The following is an 18,159-nucleotide window of genomic DNA, read 5'->3' as shown; positions in this document are numbered from 1 at the left end:
GGTTTTTTTTAATCCTTAGCAGTTAATGAATCGGTAAGGGAAGTTACTATTTAAAGGATCTGAATTTAATCTCAAAGTCATTGGTCACAAGACATTTATTGGTTGAGAAGTGGAAAAAGAGTCACAGTTACCACTTTGGTAAGTCTTGGACTGTAGAAAATTTATTGCTAATTTTAAAAGTACCTTCATTTCCACACAGCCTTAGCAAAATGATACTGTGCTTAAGACAAGGTTCAATAACATGATGTATTTGGGGGAGAACGACCCAGACACTCTATTTTTGTTTTGCTTCAGTTCAGTATAATGCATTTTGTACAGGAACTGAATAGTTTTCATGCCACATCAGGACAAGATTGAGCATCGATAATACTGCTGTTCAGCGTTACAGACATTCCGTTCTATCCTCTTGCATTTTTGTATGGATGTAATTTTCTCCAAAGCTAAGGATCTCAAGAACTGGGGGTGCTGGGTGAAAACAAGCAGATATCTGACTTCGCCAGTGGAAGGACACTCCACTTACTTAAACCAGATTTCTCTTTGCCTTGAAATGCCGGTGCTAACAGGAGGTGAGCACGCTTTGCAAAATTCTGGCAGCTTCTTGGCTCTCCCTCACTAGACCTTGAGCTTTATGCTCTAGAGGGATAACAAGCTCGTCTTGAAAATCCATCATCACACAAATATCTAGGTTTAAACCACTGCTGGAATTTTCACAAGGTGCCACAGTTGCTGAGAGTCTGTATTTGGCCAACGGACAAGTCCAGGCAGTTATCCGCTGTTTGTTTGGACAAGTTAGTTGTCATGGAAAATTAGCATTATGCTCACTCTGCTCTAGCATATCTTTAAACACTATCTGCAGCACTCATGTTCTCTAACAAATCTTTTCGCTATTCAAATACAACTTCAAAATGTTACCACGGGCAAAGAAAAAAACAGAATTAGAAAAGGGAGTCAGACTGAAAACTAACCAGTTCTAGTTAAGTGTAGCAATTAATAAGTACCTAACAAAATAACATACTTGCAAATGCCCTACACTTAAAAGATATTCAAAATTATAGAATGGGAGATGACAGGCATATAGGACAATATGGTGTCTTGCACACCAGGTAAACAACCCTGCTTTGGGACAGCAGCAGCATCCGATTCTCTTTGGATGTAGTTTTCTCCTAATCTCCTCTCCTAAATATCAGTGAAAAAAAAAAACAAAAGGCACAAATGAGCACTGCGAATCAAACTGGTACTCAAAGGTGTCATTACCTATTAGCCAGGCAACCAATACTTTTATTATTGTGTCCCTGAATTTACGTGGACTGTAAGAGCCTCTGCCTTTATTTACCTCGAAATAAACTGACATAATAAAGTTTTCTATCAATAACATATGCTGCAGCTGGATTTAAGTAAGTACAAGGTTGTCATCAGAATTCTTAAAGCTTCTTATCCCCAAACGAGGTCTGATGGCTCAGAACCAGAGCTTGCAAAGCGGGGCGCCCGCAAGGCTGCCACTGGTGGGGGCTGCACGGCCTTGCCCTGTGAGGGCAGGACTGCGCCTCAGAACTGCTGGCTGTGTCTGAGGGGAAGTCAGGGAGATGTTCAACGTCTGCCTGCAAACAAAGAGTTTGTTAAATTTTTAGTAGAAGTGAGGATCTGTAGGGAACATTTATACTATTTGAGGCTTGCTGCCAGCAACAAGCCCTGCTCTTACAGCTGTGTCTCCTCAATGCTTCACGTCCACAAGCCACAACATGTTTTGTTTACTACAACCCGACGGTTTTCATGGAGTGGCTGTAAACACAGTCTGTAAGGGATAAAAGGGACGATGGACAAGAGGAGGGACGCAAACGACAAAACAGAAAGCCGCCAGCAAAGCAGAGCCCCAGCCTCCAGCCTCCCGCTGCCCCTCAGCGCAGCTCTCGCAGGGCGGGCTCCCACTGGGCCTTTGCCCTGTTTGTCCCTCGGCCCGGGCACCGCTTTTCCGTTCCGCTCGATGCTCCAGGCTCTGGTTCTCCACCCTGTAACGCCCCGCGGACGGGCGGGCCGGCCGCCCAGCACGGCCCTCTGCCGCCCGGCTGTCAGGCGTCGCCTCAGGCCCGCGGCCGTTGCCCCACTACCTGCGCGCGGCGCGGCCGTTGCCCCGCGGCCGTTAGGGGGCGCCGGGGAGACCAGACCAAGGGGCGGCCAAAATGGCGGCGCGGGGCTCGGACCGCGCTGCGGCGTGGTAGGGCCTCACCCCCCGCCCTCCCCCGGTCCTCCGCGGGCCGGGCAGCGGAGCGGGCGCAGCTGGTGGTGCGTGGGGGATCCCGGCTGGCTCGGGGCAGGGGCTGAAGGGTGGCTCGGGGCTCGCTTTTCGCGCAGGGCGGGCCTGGGTGCCGGGGGAAGGGCGGCTGAGGCGCGGCGGGAGAGAGACTTCCTCGGGGTGCGGCGCTGAGGGGAGCGCCGCGTTTTCCGCCTGCGGAGGCTGGAGTGAGGCCTGCGCGGGGGCGCGGGGGGAGAGCGCCGGGACGGGGTTGTTTATCCACAACGCCGTCCCCTCCCATCCCCCGGTTCTGGCGGCAGTGGTGAGTCAGCGTCGTCGTCGCCGCCCCTCCCCCCCCCCCGCGGTGACTCGGCAACGCCGCCGCTGCTGGTCATGCTCAGGCATGTCGGGCCGCGGCCAGCGGAGGAACTATGCCCCGACTTGCCTCCTCTTGGCAGCGCTATATAAGGCCCAGCCTGGCCCGGCCCGACTCAGCCCAGTTACCCGCCGCCGGAGTCCGGCGTGTGGGTTGGACCAGGGCAGCGAGGTGAGTGGGCACCGCTAGGGTGGCGGAGCGCGGCCCTGAGCCCGCCCCGGGGGTCTCTCTGTCCCGGGGGGGCGGGCGAACCCGGGTTGTGTAGCTGTGTTCGACGTTTTGAGGTTGTTCTTCCCTTGTTTTCAGGCAAATGTGCAATACCAAGATGTCCTCCCTGACGGATGCTGCTTCTGTCACCGCTTCGGAGCAAGAGGCACTGGTCAGTAGCTCTGGTGGATGCTCAAGTTTTTTATGCTTTTTGCAGAGTTTTTATTTGCTAATTCAGAAGGGCTGCTTTGCTCAGCGAGCGATTGTTAGAGAAAAGGCAGGAAATCCGGTGAAGATGGTCTGTCTTTGATCCTGTAATTGTGAAGCAAATGTTTCTCGATCGTGTTTGAGAGTTGAGGGTGATGGTTTAGGTCTAGACTGTTTCCTGGAGACCTTTGATGGTCAGGTTGCTTTCTTTTAATAAAAGGGATCTTAAGGTCTGATTTGATCATGTTAAGTATTTCGTGGTGGGAATTGTTCCGTTCATAACGGAAGAGTTGTGGAAGATCTCTTTTGTGCAAAACACACACTGGTTGTGAAATAATCCTGTCGTTACAACTGAAGATTTTCTGAATTTGGCATTTTCACTTTCTCCTCTATTGGAATTCATAAGCAAGTTGTAATAAGAGTCTTCGTTTGTGTTTGTGGCTTTGCATACCCAGGCTTTCCATGATACAGTGACAGTTCTGCTGGTTTTTCTGTGTAAGTTTTCCTGAGGATGGAAGCGAGTTAAAATTGGCACATGTGCAATGACGGTTTAACTATGTGCCTCTTTGTACAAGGCTAAAACTTAAAAGTGTAGATTGATAGAACTTCAAAAAAGCAAAATAACAGCAGACTCTTCAAAGTTGATTTTTTTTTTTTTTTCCATTTGTTTTTGTAAGATCATAATGTGATGCTACCCTCTGCTGTCACATCTGCGTGGCAGAAGAACTTTATACTTGCAGGAGTCGGGAAAAGAGGGCTGGGGGAGTAAAAGGATCTGAACCCATGGATCTAGTTGTGGATGCGGAGATCTGAAAACTGTTTTGCCTTCCTATGCTTGGCTGTCAGTAGTTTAATAAGTTACTCTTTGCTTCCTTTATGAAACTGTAATATACACTGCATGCTCTAAATAATTCATCCCTTAGGGAGGGGTAAATAAAATCTAACATTGTCCACAAGCTTGGGTTTTTTTTCATGATGTGTGATTCCTGCAACTAATCTCTAGTTAGCACTAAAACTTAACGTTGGTTTTAGCAGATACTTGAAAAAGAATGTAGGCAAGTCCCCCCCCTTCCCTTAAGCATTGATATCATGCTCATGATATTTTACTTGTACTTTCCTATAAAATGTTTCTTTTCTATATTATTTTTTCTTATTTTAGGGAATGCATTAGGATAGCTAAATTTTATCCTGTTCTTAGAGTGGTTATGCTGTTCTTAAAAGTGGCAATACTAGAATATACTGCACTGGAACTCCAGTGCCTCCATGGGCATTTTCTTTGCCGTTGTGGCATCCCCTGCAGCTTGTTCTCATGTCCTGCACTGGTGCTGGCACAGCTGTTTGTGGAACAGTGCTGTGAATGGGATCCAGACACTGCTCTGACCAGAAGAGGAAAGGAAAAGAAAAAAGGGCGCGGAAGTAATTTTTTTTTTTAACTTTTCCATCCTCTACTTCAGAAGTTGTCATAGACTGGCTGCAGATATAACTCTGCTGGCACAATGAGGGGGTGGGAGGCCATTGAAGGTAGGAGTGATTGAAATAGGACAGAAAGGACAGAGTGTGCTTATTCCATATACAGAAACACCCTACAAACAAACAAACCAGTCTTCAGAGGTAAAGCAGCCCAGCTGGCAAATGCAAAACCACAGGTGCAGAAACTGTCACAGGAAGAGACTAGGAAAGAGGTGGACCAGTGTTATACTTCGTAACTTGCAGTCTGAACCTGACAGATAGTCACAAGATCCGTTTGCCTTCCTCCCTCCTCTTTGGGAGTCACTGTAATGACTCAAGGAGTGAACTGGGATTCCCCAGGACCCAGCCCTGTACGTGAAACCACCAAATGAATCCTGTAGCTCAAGGAGAGGAATCTGTATGTACCAGTGAGAGATTGAGGTTTGAGCTGAGATACACACACATACAACTACATTAAAACCTACCCACATCCAAGTTTTTCACTTTGCAAAGTTAAAAGAAAATAATGCAAATCCAATCATACTAAAATTCTCAGTGTGTGTATCAGACTAATAAAGAAGGAGGAAGCTAACCTGTATACATAGTGTTTTGTTTGGCAAATAATTGATGTGTGCTGTTTTTCTTCTTCCCCACACAGGTTAAACCAAAACCACTATTGTTGAAGTTATTAAAGTTAGCTGGTGCAGAAAAGGACACTTTTACTATGAAGGAGGTGAGAACTTTTAAAGATTGCAGTGAATACAGATAGATTGTTCTTTTGTTTTGGGTGAATAAGGGGCAGTGTAGTTCACAGGTTATGTAGAAGATACTGAGACAAGGTGGTGTTTTTATTCTCCTGCTGACTTGTTAGGTGGCATTTAAGCAACTTTCTCAAAATCTGAACAGAAGTATGCTGTGGTCAGTAGAATAGCAGAGTACTTGGAGAATGATAGATGAAAATCACAACTCAAAGGGAGTTATAAGCAATCAATGTTAGAAGTTCAAATCCTAATGAATTTGATGTCTTTTCTCTTAAACTTGAAGCAACAGAACCTGGGTATTTAATGTCTGTGTATGTCATTTATTTTGCAGGTAATATTCTATCTTGGACAATATATTATGTCTAAACAATTATATGATGAAAGACAGCAACATATTGTACACTGTGCAAATGATCTCCTGGGGGATTTATTTGGAGTAACAAGCTTTTCAGTAAAAGAACACAGGTAAAATGGGATTTTTTTCTGAGAGTCTGGTTGTGAAATAGTGGAGAACATAACGCGTATGGCCTTTTTTAACTCTTGGCGTCTTCAAAGATGGTAAGCTCTCTTTTATAATTATGTGTAGCTAACTTGCAACATCTCTTTCTTTATCCCCATCTAAGGAGACTATATTCAATGATTTCCAGAAATCTGATAGCAATCAATCATCAAGGTAAGCTAGTTTGGGAGGGCCTTTTGTTTTGGGAAAGAGAAGTAGGGAAAATATAACTTACATTCGTGCATCTTGCATGTAGTGATCAGGAACGATCTCTCCATAGTTAGGTATTTGGTGTTACAAGCTACTGTCCAGAACAATCATAAATAGTGAAGCAAAGCAAACACTGTTTCTTCTGGGGGAGAAAAAAATAAAAATCTGAACAGCATTTGGCTAATTTTATTGGACTAGAACCAGAACAAGCACGATCAGAGCTGAACACAAAGAGAAATAAATTGAAAAATTAGTCGTTTGCTTGTCTTTCTTACAGATAAAGCCCTCGACAGCATAAAAAGTTTTAACATCAAAAATTAGCTTCTTGAAGTTGCTAGCAATAAAGTCAGGGCAAATGCTTTTTATTCTTTCTGTTAGTGTTCTGTTTTAACTTTTAAAACAGAATGTGGAGTACATTTAGAACTAGTCACCCTCAGCTGCACTGGGTCCTCTTTTAAAAGCTCTGTATACTTAAAAAAGTAGCTTTATGGTAACTTTGTGGTAACTGCATTCCCATAAATGCAGAATTGTTACATGCAGTCATTTTTTACAGTATAAAAATGCTCAATATAACTAATTTTTGACTAATGCAAGGAGTGAAACAAGTTAAACAGCAGAAGCCATTTTGTAAATTGGCTTCTAAATCCATATTAAGACACCCTTTGTTTCTGATTTTTCTTAAAGGCAAGTGTTCAGCTGCTGAAGATGGGAAACATGCTCTTTATTATCCCTTATTGTTATGCTTGCCAACTTAAATTAGCTCTCAAGTTCTTTCTTGAAAGAGAATTTATTAATTCAGGGTCTTTCTGATCGTAAGCATATATAATTAACAACATGTTGTGCTTTTTTTTTTTCTATATGATGTCTTTTTAATTCAGTGTTCCCATAAGATGATTGCTAGTAAAATATGCTCTGGAGAGGAAAAAGTGTAAAATATTTCCTGCCTATATTCTTCGTATCTGCAGAATCCCAGCTAATGCATAGCCTTCATGTGAAGGCATTTGTAATAAAATTCTGAGTTATTTTGTGGTCGAGACTTCTTCTTCCTCACCACTTTCCCGCTTCAGTAATGTTACAGGGAAAGTACTGCACTCACCTGAAAAGCAAACAAATGGGGTTGTTCTTTCCAGTGTTGCAAAATGTCTGGATATTAAGTTCTGTTGAGAATTTACTTTGTAAATGCTGTGTTTGTATGCACAAACATACAAATGCTGTGTTTGTATGCACAAGCATACAAATGCTTTGTAAATGTGGTGTTAACTTCAGCTTAAGTGATTAGTTAAGGCATTTAACTTCTCTCCCTTGTTTTTACTGTAATGTTCTTGAGCCTGAAATCAACTTTTTCTACTGTGCTGTATTACATTTTTTTTGGTTTGGTTTGGTTTCAGACTCTGCGCTTGCTGACACACCTGAGGATGATGACAGATTTCAGCTTGAAGGAGAAAATGTTCTAAAGGTGATTTTTTTTTTTTTTTTTTTTTTAAATGTGTGTTCTGAAATGTAAATTCTGTTTAGTTTTGCATTATAGTGCCAGTGGTTTAGATGCAGTTAGTTGATTTTAGCCTTTTACTTCATATTCATGCTCAGGCTTACTCAGTGTTTCTGTTAACCAGGAATCTATGCAGGAGTTAGAAGAGAAGCAGACTTCATCAAACGGGACTTCCCGACCGACTACATCTTCTAGGAGGAGAACACACAGTGAATCTGGTACGTGCAGATTCATGATGCAGAACTCTCAGTAGCATGGCCACTTAGGAAAAAAAAGTACATTTTGTTGCCTTACTGGCTTTGAAAGATGCTGACAAATACTATTCATGTTTCTCTGCTTATCTAAAACAAGATGTTTGGTCTGGAAGAATTACACAATTCCTTGCATCGCCCCAGTGTCATGTTACTGTTTGGATCTCTAGAACTGTTAGTAAGATGATGGAATAACTTGTTCCACAGAGCTATTAAACTTGTTCACATCAGCAGAACTTAATCAGTTGTGTTTTCTTCAGGATGAGAACATTCTTGTTTGCAGTAGACTGTAGCAGTCAAATTCATTTCAGTTCCCTCTGTAGATATGCATGACATTTTACATTTTGTTTGCTCTCTAAAAGCAGTTTTCATTGGATTTCAATTGGTGGTAGATGTCAAAGGTCTGGTAGTAACACAGGATGATTTGGGATGCTTAGGTACCTGACCATTCATTAAGCGCTTCTTAAAACGTCTGGTGACATCATATTTGTCTCCTCTTTCTCTTTACTGTGGTTATTCAACAATCAGCGGCAAACAAATTTTCAAAACGTGCAATGTTTCTTATGTTTCTTCTGATAATTAGCTAAAAACAAACTGGACAGCATAATAAATTTCCCAATGGAAGTGTTCTCTACAGTTCTACTTAAATACTGTTCTGTGGAATTTCTTAACATTAGTTTGTTCCATCACTTACTTCTGTGACCTCGTGACTTGACGGTTGTAATTACCTGTGCAGTGATAATCTGTCGCTGCATAGAACTTTATTTTCTTCAGTTGCTCAGGAACATTTTTTTTCAGTTCCTCAGCTTTTGTGTAGTATTTTTTTGTATTCATCATAGGCCACTGTTATGTTAGTCAGTCCAAAAACTGTGCTGCGTTGCTGAGCGGTTTGCACTAAATTAAAAGAACGTTTTAATGTTGTAACAAAAACTGGTGAAAGGCTGGAAAGTCTCAGTTAAACATCATAACCTGTAATATTTAGGCATGACCCAGAGCACATAAGGTCCTGTGTTATGCTTACTTATTGTAGGTTTGATTTTTAACTCTGTCTTTGCATCCTTTTATTAGTTTGTTACAACCTTAAAAGTTCTTTTAATATAGTGTTTTTATATACACTTTCTTTCTAATTTATAGGAAATCTTCCTTTTAAACAACTATTCTTGTTAAATTGGGATGGTAGCGGCTCCTTTGGAGCCGCTTACATAGTGTATAGAAACCTTGTGGTGATACAGTATCAGTACAGCATGGAGCCATGACAACTAAATGAGGACAACGATGGACAGGAGCAACCCTTGGGCCTGGGGGCACCAAATTTGGTGGGGCTCTCAGGGCGGAAAAAAGAAAAGAGAGGGGCTGAGCCAAGAAGCACCAAGGGAAAGTAAGAGAAGTCTCAAAGTATGTACAAGTGTTTTGTTCTCTTTTCTTTTACAATGAAAGATTCAAGACATGAAGACTCATGGATTGTCAGGGCGTGTTGTGCAAGGCAAGGGAGAGGCTGGGCAATAGAGGGTGCAAAAGGCACCTGTAGGGGGGCAGCGGGCTCTTACCGAGGTCTGTTGAACCAAGTTGTCAGGCCTCCTGGGGGGTTTTCACTCCACTGCGCTTACATACTGACTTTTGCAACATTTTTTAAATAAAATTGTTTCTTACCAAACACTTTAAAAGTCAGCGGAGCTGAATTATTACTTATCTACCCCTGAAATGCTGCCCCCCTACTCCTTATGCTGCTGTAGGTGGTTGTTTCAAAGCATGACATATATGAAAAGCGCTGTCTTTTGGCCTTCAAACCAAGCATATTTAGTAAGCACAGCTTAAAGCAATGCTTCCAGGGTTCTGTTTTTACATAGTATGCCTTGAAGATTTTCTTGCTAGTGTGTGGTGAAAGTCAAAATGGTTTGTTACAAAAATCCAGCCAAGTAAATACTGTTACATATAGTGGAACTATTAACTGATAAATTTGTTGAGGTATCGGAAACTTGAACCTGAACTTATCTTGCCTACCATGAGGTCCTTGTATGAATGTGACATGTGAACTATTTCCTCTGTCTCCCTGCAAATTCTGTGGTGGACTAAGAAGCCCTCTTGAAAGTGCCTTGCTGTCTACTGACTGTAGAGGGAGCTCGGACAATTAAGATCCAATCTGTGTTCCTTAAAATTAGGAGGGGTTTAACGTGTCATGTGTGAAGTGGAGTAAAGATGCTTCCAAATTCGCAGTTATTTTATTTCCTGCATGTGGGGACTGCCATTTACAAGTTGTACTGATGGGACAAGTCGGGAAAACCAGCCCCTGAAATACTGGTTTCAGGAATGTTTCACACTTTAATGTTTCCCAGTGTTACTGTGTCTTTTTTAAAAAAGTTTTTGGTGCCTTTACATTTTTCCCCATAAAATAATACTGAATGACATTGTTTTTCTTGAATTGCTGTATAAGTAAACTACATTTTAAGCGTCTGTTAGGAATATTCAAAACTGCGCATTGCATAGATGGAGTAATAAAAATTCTTGAATGTGCCCAGAAGAAAATTCTTCAGATGATCTGCATAGTGACAGAAGAAAACGACACAAGTCAGACAGCATTTCGTTGACGTTTGATGAAAGTCTCTCATGGTGTGTAGTCAGTGGTCTGTGCCGTGAAAGAAGCAATAGCAGCGATTCAACAGATTCTCTTTCCATTCCTGTAAGTCAAAATCTATATTTTCATGGTACCAATTCTGCAGATACCACAAGTGCAAATACATGTTTTAGAAGATTATGTTCTTAATTAAAAGCAGCAGTGCCTTCAGTGGGGTCTGAGGAAAGAAAAGGGCTGAAAGAAAAGTTGGTGTGTGGGTGGAGTGGGGTCTTTCATCGATCTGCTGACAAAGGCGAAGTGATCTTTTTTTTTTAAAAGACTAACTCTGGATATTCTTTAAAAAACAGATTCTTATTGCTTGGCACAGTATTGAAAAAATGCCAGATATATTTTATGTTTAATAAGTATTTCATAGAATGCTAAGAGAAGAAAAGCAGTCACAGATGTTCCAAAACGCAGAATAGTGGGTGCTTCTGGGCATCCGGTAGTTCCAGTACAGCTTCAGTAACTGTACATGGTAGTGCCCTGGTGATAACACTGTAGTCATTCTCCAGACTCTTACTGTCTTCTATTGTTGTTTTCAGCAGTGAGGCAAATTATCTGTGCTTAGGTTAAGTCACAAAGAGCTAAACTAACAGCATTCCTAGACATATACTGTATTTTGAATTGACAGAACTAATACTGCATCTTCACTTTTGCTACTTTATAATTGTTTAGCCGCTGTCTCAAGCTGTGGTTAAAAAAAGTTGATGAGAGTAGAAAAATTAATGGCACGCAGACAAAAGACAGCATCTGTTCTTTCACTTTCTAGGAGAGCCTTTGTGAAATAGTAGCAGCAGTCTGCAAGCTGGCTGTAGGTTGATTGGAGCTTCTATTACAGAGCTGTCAAAAGGCTTTCAGATCTAGCTTTGTTTTTACCCACCTATAACTAATTTGTCTCATAAAAGATGTTCTAACAGCAGCTGGTCTTATCTCTTCCACAGCTAATTAAACTAAGTAGTTTGGTTTTATCTTACGAGCTATCTTAATAGTAATGGGTATGGATATGGACTAGTGAGGTTCGATTATGGACTAGTGAGGTTTAATGTGTCCTTTCTTTCTCTTTTTTTTTCAGGATCTTGATGCCAGTTCGTTAAGTGAAAACTCTGATTGGTTTGACCACAGTTCTGTTTCAGACCAGTTCAGTGTAGAGTTTGAAGTTGAGTCTATTTATTCAGAAGATTATAGCCATAATGAAGAAGGGCAGGAGCTCACAGATGAAGATGATGAGGTATATATTTGTTTTGTTTGGGATTTTTTTGACTTGGGGATTGAGAGGGCAAAGGACACTTACAGGAATACTTCATGTTGAGATTCTAACAAGAAGAAGTAACTCTTCAGGTTTATTTCAGGACTGTGTGTGCTATGTGACAAACTGCACTCTGTTAAATCAATTTACATGCGTGTGCAGTTGGGTCACCATCATACACGCACCAGGCAGTAACTGGAACAGCGCTAAGACTTTCCCTAGACTCTTGACAGTCTGGAAAAGTCTCTGTTTAACTTCACTCACAGGCTGTTGGAGTCGATGGCAGCATGTGTACTTGGGAGTCTGTTCCTACATTTTAAATTACAGAAGTATGCGCTGAGCTATGACAACACTTCTGATACTGAATGGAAACTTTCTGAGTAACTCTTTGCAAAGGGATATAGTTCTGAATCGTTTGCTTCCATGAATATAAATGTTTCATAGAGATACTGAAACTCAATTTTAAACATTTTCTTTGGGAGGCAAGAAGACAGTAACATTGTGATTACCGTCATTTTCAAAAGCTCTAGATACATGGAATGTTAGGAATGAAGTGGGAATTTTTTTTTTTTCTGAGTTAGTTTTCTGTTACTTCAAAGCAGAGAGTCAGCAATCAGCTCATGGCAAGATTGAGTAAGTACCAGAGGCAGAATTCGCCGGGGGCATACATGACTGTGATACTTGAGAGGTTGAATGGGACTGACTGTCCTGATGTACACCGGGTTATAGTGCTGCAGAGCTGCACCCTGAGATAAGACAGTGATTTGGAGGAAGAAAGGATTCAGGTGTGCCCCTGCTCCCAACAGTAGTGTTGAGAATTGCAGACTGGTTGAGGTTGGAGGGGGCCTCAAGGTGGCTCAGGAGCCACCCCTCCTGGCTCAAGCAGAGCTGATTGCCCAAGACTGTGTCCAGACAACTCTTGAATATCTTCGAGGATGGAGGCTCCGCAGCTGCTCAGGGCAGCCTGTGCCTGTGCTTGGTCACCCTCACAGTAAAAAAGTGTCTCCTGACATTCAGATGGAACCTCCTATGTTTTAATTTATGCCAGTTTCCTCTTATTGTGTCAGTGGACACCACTGGAAAGAGCTTGGCTCTGTCGTCTTTACACCCTTCTTTCAGGTACACATTGATAAGACCCCCCCCGAGCCTTCTCTTCTCCAGGCTGAATGGTCCCAGTGATCTCAGCCTTTCCTCATGTGAGAGCTCCTCCAATCCCTTAATAATGTCACTGGCGCTTTGCTGGACTCTATCCAGAAGCTCCACATCTCTCGTACTGGGGAGCCCGGAGCTGGACACAGTGCTCCAGCCTGACCAGTGTTGAGCAGAGGGGAAGCATCACCTCTACTCTAGAAAGTGGTACCTTCTGTCTGTCCAGTCTACATTTTTCTTCCAGCTGTGTTACAAGTGTGAACAGAATTCTTTCCCCTCAAATCAGTCATCAGATTTTGTGGAGTTACTTGCTAGCGTAAATGAATGTATGTACACTACTTAATACATTTGATTAAAAGACTTATCTGAAAATCTGTAAGATTAAAAAATTATCAGATTTCTTAATCAAATGCCCAAACTCACATCGATTTTTGAATTTAAACCAGGTATATCAGCTGACTATTTACCAGGATGACGATAGTGATGCTGATTCATTTGATGAAGATCCAGAGATTTCTCTAGCTGTGAGTAACAACTTCACTGGCAAAAACCTCATAAGCTGGGTGAACTGACAGTAGATCAAGGAGTACAGATAAATTTTATTGCTACCAGTAATTTTTTAAGAATTAAGTTGACTTTTCCTTATATGCTTGAAGATTCCAAGACAATATTTTAATTATTGAACATGTGATTATTAAGGAATCTTGATTTTTTTTTAATTTTTTTTTAATTAGTAAGCTTCCTAATCTGTTAAAAAACCCCACGCTAACTTAGAGTTTCACTGACTTAATGGGAGGAAATTATTTGGAGCCTAAATATGACTTTTTGCACAAAATGCAAAAAAAATTAATAATTTTAGTCATGTATATTTAAAAAAACCTTCCAATAAATCATAATATCTAGTTTTATTGTCCAACCAGAATGAAGGAATCTGTAGCATACAGACGTGAAGGCAAACCTGTTTTCAGAACAGTACTGTAAAATAAAAAGATTTGAGGCTTTTTTTGAATTCTGTGAGACCACTTTTGAAGTGTGGGAACAAATTCAGAGGTTTGTATTGAATTTGTATTTTGACATGTGAAAAAAGCACATGCTAGAACAAAACCGCAGTCTTATCTTTTTATTTATGTTTGCTTTTCACAGTTGAAGCTTGAATAAAGCTGTTGTCCAAAACTGTCTGAAATGTTCCAGTCCCTTGATGGTCTGTAGGACTGAGGGACTTTGCTATGTGTGTAAAACACATGGTTTGCCACTATCTAAAAACATAGCACTGTTTATGTGTGGAAAAATATGTCTGTATGTTATTTTTAGGACTTAAAATTGGTCTTCTAAGCTTTTGATGTCACCTGATGTTATTCAGGACTCAAACAAAAAGCGCTTTGAATCTTCTAAATGAGTTTTGTCTTGGTTTTGGTTTTATTCCCCCTATGGCATGCATTATTTCTAAGAAAGGTCTTTCTCCTTGAAAATGAAGTGTATTTTTAATGAGACCGTGGTTTATGAGATGTGGCCCTCCCTGCCTGCCCCCCGCCAGTGCCCGATGTTTTCTACTTTGTAATTCTGTGTCAGAGTGCCCTCACCCGGCCGTTTTGCAGACCAGCAGCAGCTTAACCATCCCACAGCTTAAATGTCCCTTCAGTCTGGAATAGTTTCCATTTCAGAAGTCTATTGTTGAAAATAATGGGAATGGTGACCTTTTTATCAGAAAGAAGTTTTTCATGAGGTTCTCTGAAGACTTTTGTGGTCTGGTTTCTTCAGTTTTGCCTAAGAAATATAAATCATTCTTGTTCTACGTCTATTTATTTCACAAATCTACTGCAAGAAGAAAGTCAGAGGGTCCTTTAAAAATCAGACCATTTTAATCTAGAACTGTAAAATGGGACCAAACACTGAATGGAATTTTAAAATTATAAACAAGTCAATAGCTCAAGATAACTGTTATTTTGGCAGTAATAAATTGTTTATAGAATACTGCAATGGTAAGCATTCCAAGTATCTTAAGCTGTTCCAACCTTTAATTCACAAAGGATTATTGGAAGTGTCCCGAATGTAGTGAAATGAATCCTCCACTACCACGACATTGCCACAGATGCTGGGCCCTTCGTGAGGACTGGCTTCCAGATGAAAAAAGTGATAAATTGGAAAAGAGCAAAGCAGAAACTCCCCTGGAGTCTGAAGAAGGTTTTGATGTTCCTGACTGCAAGAAAGTGAAAATGACTGAAGATAAAGAACCAGCTGCGGAGGAGAATGAGGATAAAGCAGTACAGATTTCCGAGTCCCAGGAAAGTGAAGATTATTCTCAGCCATCGACATCGAGCAGCATGTTTTATAGCAGTCAGGAGGACTATAAGGAACCTGAGAAAAGAGAAATGCAAGACAAAGAGGAAAGCGTGGAATCCAGCCTGCCCGTTACCAGCATAGAGCCCTGTGTCATATGTCAGAGCAGACCGAAAAATGGCTGCATAGTACATGGCAAAACGGGACACCTCATGTCGTGTTTTACATGCGCGAGGAAGCTGAAGAAGAGGAACAAACCCTGTCCGGTGTGCAGACAGCCCATACAAATGATTGTGCTAACTTATTTCAGTTAGGTGGATGGGGACTGGAAAGCAGCAGAAGGAACTTCGTAAACTGGTTGAGAGAGCAAGAAACTATTTTTGTATGCTTCTTGAGAAATGAATATTTTGAGTCTCTTTACATTTGGTATGAAAAGCTGAAATAAATGCTCTGGAGTTGTTAAGAGGTTAGCCTAATATTCCTAGGTCAACATGAAGATTTTAAATCCCTCACTAGAAGTAACCAATTCCTGTAAACTACCTGCCTCTCCAAGTGTTTTATGTTCCATATGAGTTGGTGACATTTGGTTTACTGCATTAAGTACGCACATTAAAACCCCTAAATTCTACGATTATGAGAGGGGAGACATGTGGAAGAGTTCGTTAATGTGAGTTCCTACTCTTAAGAACATAGAAGATTCTCCAGATTCCAGTATCTGTTGCCTGGTGAAGACACCAGGCTCAATCAGAACCCTCCAAATAAGTCAATAAAATAAATAAATAGAATCTTGTCTCCCTCATTCCCAAAACTGAAATTCCTCTAAGTAACCAAATTGTGGGGGAGATCTTACCAGGAAGTGGAGGAAGATGTGAGAGAAAATAATTTAAGGTTTTTGAAACGAGAGAGGTACTGCGTTTTATAGTGTGCAGTTGTAAGCTTCAGGGCTGTGTGTGTCCTGAGAGATCATTGATCCAAGTTCAGTCTTACAGTTACCTCTTAAACATCCTGAGAAACTGAATTTTGAAAAGCTTTGTGGCTTTGGAGGTCTGTACTATCCTGGTTATTATTTTAGCAGCTTGAGAAGAGAACTTGAACAGGCAAGATAAATGAAGGATAAATGCAATATCGAGTCAGGTAATATTTGGAGACAGTCATATTCTTTTTCTGCACTCGTTTTTGACGTCAGCAGTATAGCACGCAGCTTGATCACTACATTTTGCTTGAATAAAAATAGTAAGGAAAAACAGGTAGCTGCATCTGCAGAAGAAAATAAGCTCTGTAGTTATAGTTCACATAAACATTCTTGAAATTCTGTATCTTTCCAGCTTCACTGTTTGTATCACAAGGATTCTGAAAATCCATTGCAAGGTGTTTGGCCAACTCAAAATGGGTCTCATCGGACCTGTCCTTTACTGCTTTTAGCTCTTGTCTCCTCACTGCACTTTGTCAAAAGCTTTGTGAAACTTAGCAGTTTCTTTATTAAGGAGTCTGCGTACTCCGCTCAGTTCCGTGGTGCGATCAGAGTACGTAGCATGACTATAAGCTAAGGTATCTTCAGGGTACAGTTAGATTACTCGGATGGGTTGTTTTTCAGACGGAGAGTTTCCATACCGCTGAGTTGTATGTATTCCTTTGGAAAACTAGATCACAAGAGGAATCGTATGTTTTTAGCACCTTTACATTTTACAGGTGGTTACTGATCAGCTGCCCGATGGAGAATGGCAGATGAGTAGCTTGAGTGTCAGGGGAGTGCCAAGATGTAGCCTAAATGCAGGAATTGTACTGTTACTATCCTGCAGGCCAGGGATAAACAGCTTCCATAACAACATCAGTACGAAGCTGTTGATGCCCGTGTGCTAGTGCAGAGGGTTTTACTGCTTTAATTGCCTTCATGCCAGAGCTGGAATAGTTACTCTGGTATAAAATGTCCATAAATCAGGGCTGCAAATGCCTGGAATATGAGGAATTACCTAGGAAAAGGACGTAGAGCTGTTACAGGAGAGACCTGTTCTTGAACTTCTTTGCTCAGCAGAAACCTTTCACGGGTTTCGTGGGGTTTGATAATCCTTCAGCCTAAGATAGAAAAGTCCTTTGGGCAGTTACTTATTTTTTTCAAGTAGGGATGCTTCTAATTGATGGCCACCTGCTTAATTCGCACTGCTTCCTTTTTTTTTTTTTTAGTTTTTTATTTGATAAACTTAAGTGCAGTGAAGTTTGCAGAGGCTCTTCCATTGCACATGCAGATCAGAACCAAACAGCGATCGTACCGCAGTCTGGAATCTGCAGCCGAGAGGGAGCTGTAGAGGTGTGTACTGAGGAGCACCGGTAACACGGGGACTGTACTTAAAAACCTTTGTCCGTTCCTTCATCTCTTACGGCTCACGTTTTTTCAGTGTGATGCTTTCTCTGCTGTCCTGGGAGAGCAGCTCTTCTTACCCAGTTCTGCTGGCACAAGTTGTACCATTCTGCTCTTGGCATTCTCTTCCAATCAGTCCCCTTAAGTGAGCTCCATATTTAAAAAAAAAAAAAAAAAAGTAGTATTTCAGCACTCGAAAATGCATGTACAGTCAGAGCAATGATCCTTGCTGATCACAATCACTCAGCTTTGGGATTTTTCTTCAGAAACAATTTCATCTCCCACTAATGCTTTCTGCTTTGGCAAAAGATGAAGTGAGAGCACATGGCATCATGATGAATTTTCCCTTTTATGGCCTAAAATCGTACTCCCTTAGCATGTCTCCTGTTGTGGAAAACAGCCCTGGAAGTACCCTCCGCTCCATATAGTGCTGGGCAATTTTGATTTCTCCATCCGTGGCCAAACTCCTGTGTCACAGGGATTCTTTGGTTTCCATTCTATTTTCTGGCTTAATCTTAATAACTTCTAGCAAAACGTTAGAGGGTTTATTTGTTGGGTTTTTTTTCCCTCCAAAGCATGCCTTACAAATAAGTGTGGGTGTCTATTCCCGTTCCTATGGGAAACGCCTGGGATTTGGGGGGGTGTAGGTGATGCTGCGGCTCTAAAAGGCTGCAGTCCTCAGCTCTGGCCCCGTGCTGGGAGCCTGTGGGTGGGCGGTGGTGTTGCCTGTCTGGTGGTGTCACCCTGCTCTGTCACCCTGTAAATCAGGCAGTGACCCCCGCCTGGTGGTGTCACCCTGCTCTGTCACCCTGTAAATACGTTTATGGGCTTGGGTGGC

The 18,159-nt window shown here is 41.6% G+C and overlaps 1 protein-coding gene across 2 annotated transcripts; it reads left to right on the top strand.

Annotated features, from left to right (window-relative positions):
• The first annotated feature begins 2,157 nt into the window (after positions 1-2,157).
• On the top strand, positions 2,158-17,481 carry MDM2 (MDM2 proto-oncogene). Of its 2 annotated transcripts, none has more exons than XM_074161499.1 (11): positions 2,158-2,280; positions 2,913-2,985; positions 5,128-5,202; positions 5,562-5,695; positions 5,854-5,903; positions 7,328-7,395; positions 7,553-7,646; positions 10,199-10,356; positions 11,366-11,521; positions 13,135-13,212; positions 14,716-17,481. In XM_074161499.1, exons 2-11 carry the CDS (start codon positions 2,917-2,919, stop codon positions 15,277-15,279), a joined length of 1,446 nt encoding a protein of 481 aa, XP_074017600.1. In that variant the 5' UTR covers positions 2,158-2,280; positions 2,913-2,916; the 3' UTR covers positions 15,280-17,481. The 2 variants fall into 2 exon arrangements, with proteins under 2 accessions (XP_074017600.1, XP_074017591.1); XM_074161490.1 differs by having other exon boundaries at positions 10,196-10,356.
• The last annotated feature ends 678 nt before the right edge of the window (positions 17,482-18,159 follow it).

The sequence above is a fragment of the Numenius arquata genome, chromosome 2, assembly GCF_964106895.1.
Source record: "Numenius arquata chromosome 2, bNumArq3.hap1.1, whole genome shotgun sequence".
Classification (NCBI taxonomy): Eukaryota; Metazoa; Chordata; class Aves; order Charadriiformes; family Scolopacidae; genus Numenius; species Numenius arquata.
Note: the sequence above shows the minus strand (reverse complement) of the source record. Positions and strands in the feature narration are given on the sequence as shown.